We start from the raw sequence: 17,259 nt of genomic DNA on the forward strand, positions 1-17,259 counted from the left end.
TCATTTACAAGCGAAGCATTTATGTTTAGTGAGTCTGCCCGATCAGAGGCAGTAGGGATGACCAGGGATGTTTTCTTGATAAGTGCGTGAATTGGACCATTTTCCTGTCCTGCTAAGCATTCAAAATATAACGAGTACTTTTGGGTGTCAGGGAAAATGTTTGGAGTAAAAAGTATATATTTTTATTTAGGAATGTCGTGAAGTAAAAATAAAAGTTGTCAAAAATATAAATAGTAAAGTAAAGTACAGATACCAAAAAAAACTACTTAAGCAGCACTTTAAAGTATTTTTACTTAAGTATTTTACACTACTGTTTCGGACACTCATTTGTACAACACAAGACATGCAACCAGAGGTCACTTCACAGTCCCCAGGTCCAGAACATTCATTTTTTTATCTGGTACGGGGACATTCAGACAAGTCTTGTGAGATTTGTGGGCACCCTAGATCAAAACGGAGAACACCAACGTATTTGTGAGAGTCTCATCTTTCAATAGAGTAGTAGAATAGTTTCTAGGCCAAACCGTTCGGACATACGATTTTGTGGGGATTTTACTGGGGATTTTTGTATTATGGCAATTAGATTTCCACGGGGCGCGACCATTGTAGGCTAAGGGTTAAATAATGTTCTGTACTATGTATTATTTCATCTTTCATGTGGACACCAGGAAGTGTAGCTGATGCTTTTGCAGAGGCTAATGGGGATCCTAATAAACACCAAAGTATAAAAAAATTGAGATTAGGATATTAACCTGATCCTAGACATTTAGAGTTAACCTCTACACCTTAAGCACTTAGTGTAGTAGCACAGCTTAATATGCTCTGGGTATAAATTGCCCTGGGCACATATGTTGGATCAGCTTGCCCTCCCCCAAATCCTAAACCCTAGGGAGAAACTCTACTTTAAATCAAAAACTCTAGGCTTGCCATAGGTACCTTAAATCCTAAACTCTAAGCTTTCCCTTACTACCTTAAATCCTAAACCATAGACTTGCCCTCCCCCAAATTCTAAACCCTAGGGAGAAACTTTATTTTAAATCTTAAACGCTAGACTTGCCATAGGTACCTTAAATCCTAAACCCTAAGCTTTCCCTAGCTACCTTAAATCCTAAACCATAGGATTGCCCTCCCGCAAATCCTAAACCCTATGGAGAAACCCTACTCTAGGCTTGCCCTAGCTACCTTAAATCCTAAACCTGAGGCGTGCCCTCTCCCAAATCCTAAATCCTAGGGAGAAACCCTACCTTACATCCTGAACCCTAGGGAGAAACCCTACCTTAAATCCTAAACCCTAGCGAGAAACCCTGCCTTAAATTTAAACCCTAGGGAGAAACCCACACAAAACTGACCTTAGAGCAGTCTATTTTTTATCTTGATCATATTAGATGTATTCCATAACAGGCATATCCAACACAACAACATTATAGGACAGGACCCAGGGTGTTAGATAAAGAAACAGAATGAAGAAAACTGTCATAACCATCAACACCCACCTTTATGGCTATAGACAAATAAGAAATGTGATTATTCAAGGTTACTTTTCAATACTGTATGCATATTCATATACATTACAGTATGGCCTTAGAGTCTTCACAGTTAGGGAGAGTTACAAGATAGTAAATAGCAGAGAAGCAAACTAATTATGACCATTAAATCTGGAAAACAATAGCTGTACTTTTTAGTCTTATGATGTGTCCCAAATGGCAACCCAATCCCCTACATGGTGCACTACCTACATACTAGTGCAGTGCAAGATAGGGGATAGGGTGCAACTTTTCAGACACAGACAGTAGTTGGAGTGAATACAATTAATTAATTGAACTTCTTTCTAGTTCATGATTATCCCACAGTCCCACGTCGTCTTCACTGGCCGTCACTGTTCTGGATCGTCCACGTCACCGGATGCCAACAGTCATGGGTCACATACATCAACTGTGGAGGACAGGCCAGTCTCCTCCAGGTGACGCTACTCAAGGCTATAGGAAAGGAGAGAGAAGGAGTGGATTCATATTGTTTTCTGTCAAATCAATATCTTCAGGGCCTGAGGTGGTCTAGGGTTCTAAGCCACTGCCTCCAGAATACATGTACCAGTGCAAAAGTGGGTTGGATTCTATCCCACTGCTATTCAAACACCCCCTCTCTTCCTGTCAGTCTTTCACTGTACTATCTAATTTATACAAGAACAACAAATATTTTCATTTAATTGGATACCTTCAGTAATTGGAGATTTGTCGGCCGATACGAACAAATTCTCTTTTGCTTCTCTCGTTGTCGTTCTCACACTCTGGTCCCCAGAAGAACTGAACCGTCTCCTTCACCTGCGGCGGCATGTTGTCGAACTCCTCCACCGTCCTCGTCGTCACCTTCCCACACTTATTGATGATCTTCCAACCTGGTCTGTTCATTTCTTCTCTCTCTTACGGAATAGACATTGTGTCGCCCAGTCCAAAGCCAACACTGAGGAGCAGAGAGATGGTCAACATCATCTTCATGGTGATGAGACCTGATAGAGTGAGTCTGTGAGTGTTTGGTTCAGCTTCAGTAACAAGATGCTGGAGGCTGCCTGTATTCTGTCTCCAACAACTCTCAATTTTTATACCAGAATTAACCCAAGTCATTGTGCTTGTTCAACAAGGGGGCATGGCATTAGTGAGATTAGAGATCGTCATCGCTAGTTCCACTTCCAAGGAGAGGGGAGTGAAGGGACAACATCGCCTGTTAAACTGTTTATGAAAATGATCAGTCATTTCCTTTTGATAACAGCTATTACACCACATCATACTTTGCAATTGCCTATGGCTTGTGTCCCAAATGTCACCCGACTCCCAACACAGTGCACCACTACAGACCAGGGCCCATGGGGCCCTCAGCAGTGCACCACTACAGACCAGGGCCCATGGGGCCCTCAGCAGTGCACCACTACAGACCAGGGCCCATGGGGCCCTCAGCAGTGCACCACTACAGACCAGGGCCCATGGGGCCCTCAGCAGTGCACCACTACAGACCAGGGCCCATGGGGCCCTCAGCAGTGCACCACTACAGACCAGGGCCCATGGGGCCCTCAGCAGTGCACCACTACAGACCAGGGCCCATGGGGCCCTCAGCAGTGCACCACTACAGACCAGGGCCCATGGGGCCCTCAGCAGGGCACCACTACAGACCAGGGCCCATGGGGCCCTCAGCAGTGCACCACTACAGACCAGGGCCCATGGGGCCCTCAGCAGTGCACCACTACAGACCAGGGCCCATGGGGCCCTCAGCAGTGCACCACTACAGACCAGGGCCCATGGGGCCCTCAGCAGTGCACCACTACAGACCAGGGCCCATGGGGCCCTCAGCAGGGCACCACTACAGACCAGGGCCCATGGGGCCCTCAGCAGGGCACCACTACAGACCAGGGCCCATGGGGCCCTCAGCAGTGCACCACTACAGACCAGGGCCCATGGGGCCCTCAGCAGTGCACCACTACAGACCAGGGCCCATGGGGCCCTCAGCAGTGCACCACTACAGACCAGGGCCCATGGGGCCCTCAGCAGGGCACCACTACAGACCAGGGCCCATGGGGCCCTCAGCAGTGCACCACTACAGACCAGGGCCCATGGGGCCCTCAGCAGTGCACCACTACAGACCAGGGCCCATGGGGCCCTCAGCAGTGCACCACTACAGACCAGGGCCCATGGGGCCCTCAGCAGGGCACCACTACAGACCAGGGCCCATGGGGCCCTCAGCAGTGCACCACTACAGACCAGGGCCCATGGGGCCCTCAGCAGTGCACCACTACAGACCAGGGCCCATGGGGCCCTCAGCAGTGCACCACGTAAGGAATAGGGCATCACATGGGACGCAGCCATACACAAACTTAAAGTATGATAATGTGCAATAGGCTGTTATGAAGAGGAAATGACTGATCACTTTTATAAACAGTTTCACATGCTATGCTGTCCCTTCACTGGTACTGTTGCAATAAGATGATGATTATGATGATAACATTTCTATAAACATGCTATGCTGTCCCCTAACCGGTTGCAACATGATGATGATGGTGGTGATGACGATGATGATTATGATGATGATGATGATGGTGATGACGATGGTGATGATGGTGTTGATGATGATGGAGGTGATAATGATGATTGTGATGGTGGTGACCAATTACATTGGATTTTATTCATTAAAGAGGACCACAGTGGAAATAAGTATTCTGGCTTTATTGAGTCTATCCTCTATAATTTGTATGTATATAATGCAAACATACCGGCCAAAGCAGCCGTCTAATTTTGATTATCAAATAAATTCAATCAATTATCATCATCATCACCACCATCATCATGTTGCAATCAGACAGGTTAGGGCGTTACCGACTTCTGACGAGTCCCGTGGGTCAAACCGTTCGGCCACTACAGACGTTTTTGTGAGAAGACCGATTTTTGGGATGTGTCCTGGTCTGACAAACATTGAGACGCAACCCATGCAAAAAAAAAGATATCTCTACCTTAAACTGACAGATTCTGATGGGGATTTTTTTATTATGTCACTAGATTGCCACACAGGTGCGTCAATAGACTCTTAAGGATTAATACATGATCCACAGCATAATTATTAACTTGAAAATATATTCAATGTCTGATTTGTTATTGTTACCCATCTACCAATCACTGTCCTTCTTTGAGGCTTTCGAAAAGCTCCCTGGTATTTGTAGTTGAATCTGTGCTTGAAAATCAACACTTGACTGAGGGATCTTACACATGTTGTATGTATGGGGGAGAGAGGAAGGGTTAGTCATTCAAAAATCACGTCAACCCCTATTATTTCACACAGTCCATCTTACTTATTATGGGATTTGTTAACCCAAATTTTACAGCTGAACTAATTTAGGCTTGCCTAAACAAAGGGGATTAATACTTATGCAACAACTTTATTTTTGTTATGAATTTTGTATTTATCTTTATTTTGTGTAGATTGTTAGGGACTGTATAGCATGTTTAAAGAAGTGTTATCATCACCACTATCACCATCATCATCATTATCATTATCACCATCACCACCATCATTATCATCATGTGGCAGCCGATTAGGGACTGTATAGCATGTTTAAAGAAGTGTTATCATCACCACTATCACTATCATCATCATTATCATTATCACCATCACCACCATAATTATCATCATGTGGCAACGGATTAGGGACTGTATAGCATGTTTAAAGAAGTCATCATCATCATCATCACCTTTATCCTGATTTTGCAACAGTACCAGTGAAGGGACAGCATAGCGTATGAATTTAAAAAAGTTATCAGTAATTTATTTAGGATAACAGCTGTTACACCATAGACCATAGCATACTTTACTTTTGTGTATGGCTGCGTCCCGGCTGGTGCCCTATTCCTTACATGGTGCCCTATTCCTTACGTGGTGCCCTATTCCTTACATGGTGCCCTATTCCTTACATGGTGCCCTATTCCTTACATGGTGCCCTATTCCTTACATGGTGCCCTATTCCCTATTCCTTACATGGTGCCCTATTCCTTACATGGTGCCCTATTCCTTACATGGTGCCCTATTCCTTACATGGTGCCCTATTCCTTACATGGTGCCCTATTCCTTACGTGGTGCCCTATTCCTTACATGGTGCCCTATTCCTTACATGGTGCCCTATTCCTTACATGGTGCCCTATTCCTTACGTGGTGCCCTATTCCTTACATGGTGCCCTATTCCTTACATGGTGCCCTATTCCTTACATGGTGCCCTATTCCTTACATGGTGCCCTATTCCTTACATGGTGCCCTATTCCTTACGTGGTGCCCTATTCCTTACATGGTGCCCTATTCCTTACATGGTGCCCTATTCCTTACATGGTGCCCTATTCCTTACATGGTGCCCTATTCCTTACGTGGTGTTCTATTCCTTATGTGGTGTTCTATTCCTTACATGGTGCCCTATTCCTTACGTGGTGCCCTATTCCTTACGTGGTGCCCTATTCCTTACGTGGTGCCCTATTCCTTACGTGGTGTTCTATTCCTTACGTGGTGCCCTATTCCTTACGTGGTGCCCTATTCCTTACATGGTGCCCTATTCCTTACATGGTGCCCTATTCCTTACATGGTGCCCTATTCCTTACATGGTGCCCTATTCCTTACATGGTGCCCTATTCCTTACATGGTGCCCTATTCCTTACATGGTGCCCTATTCCTTACATGGTGCCCTATTCCTTACATGGTGCCCTATTCCTTACATGGTGCCCTATTCCTTACATGGTGCCCTATTCCTTACGTGGTGCCCTACTTTTGATCAGAGCCCTATGGCCCCTGGTCGGTAGTGGTGCACTGTGTGGTTGTGGGGTGCTATTTGAGATGTAGCCTATGTATCCACTGACCCCCCTTTCCTTGGAACTAGCAATAGCGATCACTTATTTCACCATCAGAATTACAAGACATTACTCAAGAGCCATGCCCCCTGTTTGAGCAAGAACATTGACTTCTGTTAATTCTGGTATACAAATGGTGAAATTTGGAACACAAAACACAGCCATCCTGTAATTATATGAATATGCATACAGTATTGAAAAGTAACCTTGAATAATCATAATCAATCAAATCAAATCACATTTTATTTGTCACATGCGCTGAATACAACAGGTGTAGAACTTACCGTGAAATGCTTACTTACAAGCCCTTAACCAACAATGCAGTTTTAGGCAAATAGAGTTATATATTTACTAAATAAACTAAAGTTTAAAAAAAGAAAGAAATGTAACACAATAAAATAACAATAATGCGGCTATATACAGGGGGTACCAGTAACGAGTCAATATGCGGGGGTACAGGTTAGTCGAGGTAATTTGTACATGTAGGTAGGGGTAAAGTGACTATGCATATAATTGTAAATAGCGAGTAGCAGCAGTGTAAAAACAATGTTGTTAACACTCACATTTCTTATCTGTCTATATCCATAAAGGTGGCTGTGGATGCTTATGACACTGTTCTTCATTCTGTTTCTTTATCTAACACCCAAATCAAATCAACTCAAATCACATTTCATTGGTCATATTTAACAGATGTTATTGCGGCTATATTTGTTCATATGGTTTCTGCCTAGGTATTAGGATTAAAGGTAGGGCAAGCTGATCCAGCATCTTTGGCCAGGAAAACGTCTACATTTTACATTACATTTGAGTGATTTAGCAGACGCTCTTATCCAGAGCGACTTACAGTTAGTGAGTGCATACATTTTTAATACTGGCCCCCAGTGGGAATCGAACACACAACCCTGGCGTTGCAAGCACCATGCTCTACCAACTGAGCTACAGGAGGCCCAGAGTAAATTTAGCTAAGCTATGCAAAGTGCTTGAGATATAGAGCTTGTGTAGGTTTAGGGTCAGGTTTATACACATATACACCGCTCAAAAAAATAAAGGGAACACTAAAATAACACATCCTAGATCTGAATGAATGAAATAATCTTATTAAATACTTTTTTCTTTACATAGTTGAATGTGATGACAACAAAATCACACAAAAATTATCAATGGAAATCAAATTTATCAACCCATGGAGGTCTGGATTTGGAGTCATCCTCAAAATTAAAGTGGAAAACCACACTACAGGCTGATCCAACTTTGATGTAATGTCCTTAAAACAAGTCAAAATGAGGCTCAGTAGTGTGTGTGGCCTCCACGTGCCTGTATGACCTCCCTACAATGCCTGGGCATGCTCCTGATGAGGTGGCAGATGGTCTCCTGAGGGATCTCCTCCCAGACCTGGACTAAAGCATCCGCCAACTCCTGGACAGTCTGTGGTGCAACGTGGCGTTGGTGGATGGAGCGAGACATGATGTCCCAGATGTGCTCAATTGGATTCAGGTCTGGGGAACGGGCGGGCCAGTCCATAGCATCAATGCCTTCCTCTTGCAGGAACTGCTGACACACTCCAGCCACATGAGGTCTAGCATTGTCTTGCATTAGGAGGAACCCAGGGCCAACCGCACCAGCATATGGTCTCACAAGGGGTCTGAGGATCTCATCTCGGTACCTAATGGCAGTCAGTACCTCTGGCGAGCACATGGAGGGCTGTGCGGCCCCCCAAAGAAATGCCACCCCACACCATGACTGACCCACCGCCAAACCGGTCATGCTGGAGGATGTTGCAGGCAGCAGAACGTTCTCCACGGCGTCTCCAGACTCTGTCACGTCTGTCACATGTGCTCAGTGTGAACCTGCTTTCATCTGTGAAGAGCACAGGGCGCCAGTTGCGAATTTGCCAATCTTGGTGTTCTCTGGCAAATGCCAAACGTCCTGCACGGTGTTGGGCTGTAAGCACAACCCCCACCTGTGGATGTCGGGCCCTCATACCACCCTCATGGAGTTTGTTTCTGACCGTTTGAGCAGACACATGCACATTTGTGGCCTGCTGGAGGTCATTTTGCAGGGCTCTGGCAGTGCTCCTCCTGCTCCTCCTTGCACAAAGGCGGAGGTAGCAGTCCTGCTGCTGGGTTGTTGCCCTCCTACGGCCTCCTCCAGGTCTCCTGATGTACTGGCCTGTCTCCTGGTAGCGCTCTGGACACTACGCTGACAGACACAGCAAACCTTCTTGCCACAGCTCACATTGATATGCCATCCTGGATGAGCTGCACTACCTGAGCCACTTGTGTGGGTTGTAGACTCCGTCTCATGCTACCACTAGAGTGAAAGCACCGCCAGCATTCAAAAGTGACCAAAACATCAGCCAGGAAGCATAGGAACTGAGAAGTGGTCTGTGGTCACCACCTGCAAAACCTCTCCTTTATTGGGGGTGTCTTGCTAATTGCCTATAATTTCCACCTGTTGTCTATTCTATTTGCACAACAGCATGTGAAATGTATTGTCAATCAGTGTTGCTTCCTAAGTGGACAGTTTGATTTCACAGAAGTGTGATTGACTTGGAGTTACATTGTGTTGTTTAAGTGTTCCCTTTATTTTCTTGAGCAGTGTATTATATCTCTGTCTAGTGTCTAGCTAAACATAGTTTAGTGCCTAGCCTAGCTCAGAGTGGATTAGCATAGCGATTAGCATGATTAGCATAGCAACCTGCATTAGCTTTGAAGCTAAATGGCTGCGGTCCAGCTCTAGGGCTGGCTGGTTCCCTGGTTCTTCTCCCCAGCTGAGGCGCTGAGGTAAGGGAGATGCCATGTGTGGGTTTAGCCCAGCTGAACCTCTGCCAGTAATTAATGCTATTAACAGCAGGGATTAGGACAGGCTTAACTGGACTACTTCTCAGCATGATCAACAGAGCAGGGGCTCTGGGATAATACCGACCACCACATGTGTGGCTAAGACATGTGGAGAAATTCTACATAGGAGTAGGATGAAGTTGCCCCTAGTTTGGTTTCTCAAATGACTGCCTCGCCTGGTTCACCAACTACTTCTCAGATAGAGTTCAGTGTGTCAAATCGGAGGGCCTGTTGTCTGGACCTATGGCAGTCTCTATGGGGGTGCCACAGGGTTCAATTCTTGGGCCAACACTTTTCTCCCTGTATATCAATGATGTCGCTCTTGCTGCTGGTGACTCTCAGATCCACCTCTACGCAGACGACACCATTTTGTATACATCTGGCCCTTCATTGGACACTGTGTTAACAAACCTCCAAACGAGCTTCAATGCCATACAACACTCCTTCAGTAGCCTCCAACTGCTCTTAAACACTAGTAAAACTAAATGCATGCTTTTCAATCGAACGCTGCTGGCACCCGCCCACCCGACTAGAATCACCACTCTCGACGGGTCTGACCTAGAGTATGTGGAAAACTACAAATACCTAGGTGTCTGGTTAGACTGTAAACTCTCCTTCCAGACTCACATTAAGAATCTCCAATCCAAAGTTAAATCTAGAATCGGCTTCCTATTTCGCAACAAAGCCTCCTTCACTCATGCTGCCAAACATGCCCTCGTAAAACTGACTATTCTACCGATCCTTGACTTCGGCGATGTCATTTATAAAATGGCCTCCAACACTCTACTCAGCAAATTGAATGTAGTCTATCACAGTGCCATCCGTTTTGTCTCCAAAGCCCCATACACTACCCTCCACTGTGACCTGTACGCTCTTGTTGGCTGGTCCTCACTACATGTTCGTCGTCAAACCCACTGGCTCCAGGCCATCTATAAATCACTGCTAGGCAAATCCCCGCCTTATCTTAGCTTATTGGTCACCATAGCAGCACCCACCCGTAGTCTGCGCTCCAGCAGGTATATCTCACTGGTCATTCCCAAAGCCAACACCTCCTTTGGCCGCCATTCCTTCCAGTTCTCTGCTGCCAATGACTGGAACGAATTGCAAAAATCTCTGAAGCTGGAGACTCTTATCTCCCTCACTAACTTTAAGCATCAGTTGTCAGAGCACCTTACCGATCACTGCACCTGTACACAGCCCATCTGAAATTAGCCCACCCAACTACGTCATCCCTATATTGTTATTTATTTTGCTCTTTTGCACCCCAGTATCTCTATTTGCACATAATCTCTTGCACATCTAGCATTCCAGTGTTAATACTATTGTAATTATTTTGCACTATAGCCTATTTATTGCCTTACCTCCATAACTTGCTACATTTGCACACACTGTATATATATTTTCTGTTGTATTTTTGACTTTATGTTTTTTTACCCCATATGTAACTCTGTGTTGTTTTTATCACACTGCTTTGCTTTATCTTGGCCAGGTCGCAGTTGTAAATGAGAACTTGTTCTCAACTGGCTTACCTGGTTAAATAAAGGTGAAAAAAAAAAAAAAAAAAAGAAGCTGATCCTGGGTCAGTTTAGGATTTTCCTGAATACCCACTAATTGTTAGGTTTAGGATTGATGGAGGGGAAGCAGATCTTTCCTTAGAGGAAACGTACCCCGGAGCGTCTACAGGTAACTGCCAAAATAAAGGAAACACTTGAGTATCTGAGGGATACAAAGTACGCTACATTACCAAAAGTATGTGGACACCTGCTCGTCAAACATCTAATTCCAAAATCATGGACATTAATAATGAGTTTGTCACCCCTTTGCTGTTATAACAGCCTCCACTCTTCTGGGAAACCATTCCACTAGATGTTGGAACATTGCTGCAGGGACTTGTTTCCATTCAGCCACAAGAGCAGTAGTGAGGTCGGGCACCAATGTTGGGCGATTAGGCCAACATTCCAATTAATCCCGAAGGTGTTCAATGGGGTTGAGGTCAGGGCTCTGTGCAGGCCAGTCAAGTTCTTCCACACCAATCTCGACAAACCATTTCTGTATAGACCTCGCTTTGTGCATGGGGGCATTGTCATGCTGAAACAAGAAAGGGCCTTCCCCAAACTGTTGCCACAAAGTTGGAAGCACAGAATTGTCTAGAATGTCATTGTATGCTGTAGCGTTAAGATTTCCCTTCACTGGAACCATAAAAAACAGCCCCAGAACATTATTCCAAACTCTACAGTTGGCAGTATGCATTCGGGCATGTAGCGTTCTCCTGGCATCAGCCAAACCCAGATGAGTCCGTCGGACTGCCAAATGGTGAAGCGTGATTCATCACTCCAGAGAAACCGTTCCCACTACTCCAGAGTCCAATGGCAGCGAGTTTTAAACCACTCCGACGCTTGGCATTGCATATGGTGATCTTCGGCTTGTGTGAGGCTGCTCGGCCATGGAATCCCATATCTTGAAGCTCCCGACAAACAGTTATTGTGCTGACGTTGCTTCCAGAGGCAGTTTGGAACTTGGTAGTGAGTGTTGCAACCGAGGATAGACCATTTTTTACGTGCTGAGTGCTTCTGCACTCGGCGGTCCTGTTCTGTGAGCTTGTGTGGCCAACCACATCGCGGCTGAGCCGTTGTTGCTCCTAGACGTTTCCACTTACAGTTGACTGGGGCAGCTCTAGCAGGGCAGACATTTTTCAAACTGACTTGGAAAGTTGGCATCCTATGACGGTGCCACGTTGACAATCATTGAGCTCTTCAGTACGGGCCATTCTACTGCCAATGTTTGTCTATGAAGATTGCATGGCTGTGTGCTCGATTTTACACACATATCAGCAAGGGGTGTGGCAGAAATAGCCAAATCCACTAATTTGAAGGGTGTCAACATACTTTTGTATATATAATGTATATTGAAAGCAGGTAGTTCCACACAGGTGTATTTTCTGAGTTAATTAAGCAATTAACACCCATCATGCTTAGGGCCTGTATAGAAATGCCCAGTTGCCCATTATTTTGGCTACCATGGCTAAAAGAGATCTCATTGACTTTGAAAAAGGGTCTCAAAGGAGCATAGGGGGATTAAAGGGAAGGTGAGTGTATATTTGTGTGTGTGTGTGTGTGTCTCAGTCCCCAGATCTCAACTCAACTCAATCAAACGGTAATCTCAGGGGAGTTTGAATTGAATTAGGCCACAGTTATTAAGTACCTTCAGCAATGCTAGTTTACTTTATGCAACCTTTAAAAGCGCAAACTGCAATTGGTACATACATTTTTGGACTTTTAAATTAATTATATATATCCATTGAGTCTTAAAGATTTATAACTTACAAAGGCCTCATCATGAGCTTATAGTTCAACTGTCGTACCCCATTACTGCATTATAACTCAAAATATAAGCTTGTTTTACTCCATTGTTTGTAAACAATCCATTGTAAAAAACAAAACAATGATAGCGTCAAAACTACAATTTTGATCTAATAGCTCTGTCTATGACTATGAATTTGAGACTGGTTACATTTCTCCCAAAACCCCAAACCCTTCAGTGACTGCTTTGTTGTTGTTTGAAAAGCGGATTGCCCCTTTAATGTTTCTCCTTACAATGTTTATTTGACTAGGATTGCTTGAGACTTAAGAATTGATGTTGGGCTTATGATATTTTCTAAGCTCCTACAGATAACTGGGAAATCTAAGGATGCTGTGTAAACAGTGTTTGGGGTGTTCCATTTAGAAATCAGACAGTCACTTTCTATCAACGTAGACATTACAGAGTGAGCTATATTTCCATCTAGTGTTGGTTTAGGGAATTGTGTTTTTATGGGACTACATTTTGCATCTTTAGTCAAAAGGTTTCACATACCTTAATTACATTTGACAACATGACTGAATGGTTTTAGATGTATCTACCTTCCCAGGTTTCACTATAGAGTGTGACATTACAGTCCATTATAAAACAGTTAGTTCTGACCAAGGAATCTGTTTGGTAAATAGGTGTTAGTTCTAATATAACCTTCAAGCTCCCCACTGCCGCAGCACACATAGTACATTTTCTATCAGATACAGAGGTTCAATACTCAAAAAGTCCTATCTTCACATTGCCAAAATATCATCATCCCTTGACTTTTGATTTAGATTTGTAATCTTTATTTCAACAGGGAGTCCCATTGAGACCAAGTGCTCTATTACAAGGGAGCCCTGTATTTGACAATTTACACATTTTATAGAATATAAGCAACCATAGCCGTGGGAAGTAGTGGTACTAATTCCTGAAAAATCGGAATTAAAAAAATATGTATTTATTTAAAAAAGTTTCGTTTTTTTGTTGACTAAAGTAGTGCACTGGGCCTTTACTAGTCCTGTATTAGCTAACCGATATAGCCGTCTGTAGCGCTGTAAAACAAAAAAAGAAGAAGTAATTCAGCACCGCCCCCCCCGTCTGTCCGTCCGTCCTTCCGTCTACAAAAAAATCTCTATCAGCTTAATCATTGTGTAGATTGCATCTCACATTCTGTGATGCGTGATTCTCCTCAGGACTTTGAACGGCCCCACAAACCGCGGGCTCAGCTTCCGGCAGGGCAGGCGGAGGGGCAGATTCCGGGTCGAGAGCCAGACCCGATCACCCGGTACGAAGACCGGGGCCTCACTGCGGTGGCGGTCAGCATTGGCCTTCTGACGACGCACGGCGTGTTGGAGGTGGACGTGGGTAGCGTCCCAAACCAGTCATCCACCGCAGGAGCCTGGGTCTGGCTCTGGTGCCACGGTGCCAGAACCGGTTGGTAACCTAAAACACATTGGAATGGCATTAGGTTAGTGGAGGAGTGACGGAGAGAGTTCTGGGCATATTCGGCCCATGGCAAGAACACCGACCACTCCCCCGGCCGGTCCTGGCAGTAGGACCGCAGGAACCTACCCACATCCTGATTTACCCGTTCCACCTGCCCATTAGACTCGGGGTAGAAACCAGAGGTCAGGCTGACCGAGACACCCAGACGTTCCATTAACGCCTTCCAGACCTTGGATGTGAACTGGTGACCCCGGTCAGACACTATATCCTCTGGTACCCCGTAGTGCCGGAAGACGTGTGTAAACAGGGCCTCCGCAGTTTGCAGGGCCGTGGGGAGACCGGGCAGAGGAAGGAGGCGGCAGGCCTTGGAAAAGTGGTCCACAACGACCAGGATGGTGGTGTTACCTTGGGGAGAGGGGAAGATCGGTAAGAAAATCAATACTCAGCTGAGACCATGGTCATTGTGGAACTGGTAAAGGTTGTAACTTACCCACTGGGAGGTGCCTAGGTGCCTTACTCTGGGCGCACACCGAGCAGGAGGAGACATACACCCTCACATCCTTAGCCAAGGTAGGCCACCAGTACTTTCCGGTCAGGCAGCGCACTGTACGACGATACCTGGGTGACCAGAGGAGGGTGACGTGTGTGCCCAGTAGATCAGACAGTCACAGATAAGAGCAGGCACGTACTGCAGCCCAGCTGGACACTGTGGTGGAGATGGATCTGTGCGTAATGCCTGCTCTATATCCGAGGCCATCGCCCATACTACCGGCGCCACAATGCAGGAGGCCGGGAGTATGGGGGTGTTGTCTCTGGGCCTCTCCTCTGTGTCATACAGCCGTGACAATGCGTCTGGCTTCACGTTCTTCGTACCCGGGTTGTATGATAGTGTGAAATCAAACCGGCTGAAGAATAGGGCCCACCTGGCCTGGCGAGGATTCAGCCTCCTCGCTGCCTGCCGGGTGTACTCCAGGTTACGGTGGTCCGTCCAGACGAGGAAAGGGTGTTTCGCCCCGTCGAGCCATTGCCTCCACACGGTCAAAGCTCGGACAACAGCCAACAGCTCCCGGTCACCAACGTCGTAGTTCTGCTCCGCCGGGCTGAGCTTCTTAGAGAAGAAGGCACAGGGGCGGAGCTTGGGTGGCATGCCCGAGTGTTGACCTCTGGCCGCCAGCAGGTTGTCCAAACGAATGGCTATATCCACCAGTTGATTGAAGGACAACATGGTGTCCCGGCAGGCTAGCTCCATTCTGACGTCCTCCATTCTGACGTTCACAAAAACGTCTGTAGTGTCAGAACGGTTTGCCCTACAAAAGATGACACTCTCACAAACACGTTTTTCTCTATGACCCCCACAAGCCTGAGAAGACTCGTCTGAATCCATTACCTAGTGTGTAAACAACACAGAGAACCAGACAGTCAGACACTGTGGTAGAAAATAAGCTTGATAAGTATATCCAGAAGATTTTTATTTGTATTATGTAGAGTATTTATCTCTTACCCTGTGGTCAGGGGTGTGCCGTCCACCCATTTCCAGCTCCCCGCTTCATCTTAACCAGCCAGACCAATCCAGGTTATCTTCTTGAGGTTGAAAATAAACATCTGTTCTTAAGAAAAATGTTTTGTTGTCAACTGCAATAGGCTATATCTGTAAAATATTGTAAAATACATTACTGACCAAGGGATGTATTCTCTCTCTCTCTCTCTCTCTCTCTCTCTCTCTCTCTCTCTCTCTCTCTCTCTCTCTCTCTCTCTCTCTCTCTCTCTCTCTCTCTCTCTCTCTCTCTCTCTCTCTCTCTCTCTCTCTCTCTCTCTCTCTCTCTCTCTCTCTCTCTCTCTCTCTCTCTCTCTTCTTTCTGAGCTGCACCTGTCTGACTCACTCCACATATGTCGCTGTAGCTGTGTCTACTGCTTCAAAACCAATAGGCTTACAGAGTGTGTGGAGTCCCTTCTCAACATTAGCATTTGGATTTTTAAAGCTTCAAGAAGGGAAAACTTCTTAACAAGGTAACTAACTATTTCACTTTGTGTATCCTCTTATTTTGTACAGACAAGCTCAGTCTACACAACTTTGACATTTAGGTGACTATTCTTTTTGGGGGGGTTATAGTTATTAGGCTTGTATCAAAACTTTACCACCAAACGTGTGTTTTCTTGTCTAAGATGTTTAGCTACAGAACCCTTAAATGTTCTGCACTGCTTGGTTCTGAATTGGTGCATGAAGAAAGTGAGAGAAATTTGAAAAGTTGGATTTCTTAGTGTTCATAATACAAACCGAATAAACCAGTCCTTGTCCTGGATTGTCTTTCATAATATGAGCCTCCAAGTGTGTAAAGTACACACACACACACACACACACACACACACACACACACACGCACACACACACACAGAGACACACGCACATGCACACACACGCACACACACACACACACACTGGAAAATACTCAGCCTCAGGCACTGTCTGTCTTTATGAATCACAGTCTTTTGTATTTTCTCTGGTCCAGAAGCTATTATTAAAGGGATGTTTCAGGATTTTGGCAATGAGGCCCTTTATCTACTTCCCCAGAGTCTCTGTGTCCAGTATGAAGGAAGTTAAAGGTAGTTTCACGAGCCAATGCTACCCATAGACTTCCAGTCATTGCGCTAACGCTATTTAGCAACTTCCTTCATACTTCATGCAGAGACATAAAAATGGTATCCACGAGTTCATCTGACTCTGTGGAAGTAGATAAAGGGCCTCATTGCCAAAATCCTGAAGTATCCCTTTAATATTTAATATTTGATAATGGGTGTCACCTTTTGTCTGCTCAAGTACAAGGAATTCCAACAGAATAGTCAATTAGAGTGTTGGGTAAAGTGGAGGTGGGGCTCAAGAGATAAATATTGATAGTGCTTGGCTTTTCTCTTGCTTCTTTTCCACCATTTTGTGATTTAAAAAAGTATTCTGTGTGGTCTTTCTTTCACCTCTAAATAAAATTAGAAATGTGGTGCAATAAATGTGACTAAGGTAGGTTTAGTGGTGGAGTGATCACCCAAAATGGGGTAATTTTCGAGGTGTGGTAGGGATCAGAGAAGTGGTATGTCGAAGTTAACTGGAACATATACTGTACATTGTGCAATGCATACATGGGAATGATAATAATTACTGTACCTACGATGGATTTGACTAGAGCTCATTTATCTGGGAGTGATTCATCCAGACTTGGGTCCATTGTGCTATTATGCAGAATTCATGAGTATCACTCACTCAGCTTACTACAATTGACCTTGTAATG

General features: G+C 45.2%; 1 protein-coding gene and 1 long non-coding RNA gene across 2 annotated transcripts in view; one reads left to right on the top strand and one right to left on the bottom strand.

Moving 5' to 3' along the window:
- Window positions 1–272: 272 nt before the first annotated feature.
- On the bottom strand, window positions 273–2,409 carry LOC311133561. Its single transcript, XR_014613607.1, has 2 exons — window positions 2,212–2,409; window positions 273–1,976 (listed from the first exon to the last, which is right to left on the bottom strand). It is a non-coding gene; the product is annotated as an uncharacterized lncRNA (long non-coding RNA).
- Window positions 2,410–2,857: 448 nt separating this feature from the next.
- The window catches only part of LOC311134082 (pleckstrin homology domain-containing family G member 4B-like), a gene marked incomplete at its 5' end in the record, with an annotated part of 124,408 nt that continues 110,006 nt past the window's right edge, over window positions 2,858–17,259 (top strand). The window contains one exon of the mRNA XM_084167673.1: window positions 2,858–3,817. Coding sequence (XP_084023799.1) covers window positions 2,858–3,817 — 960 coding nt within the window. The remainder of the gene's footprint in view (window positions 3,818–17,259) is intronic.

Source organism: Coregonus lavaretus (genome assembly GCF_964263955.1).
Source record: "Coregonus lavaretus genome assembly, chromosome: 8".
In the NCBI taxonomy this organism is placed as follows: Eukaryota; Metazoa; Chordata; class Actinopteri; order Salmoniformes; family Salmonidae; genus Coregonus; species Coregonus lavaretus.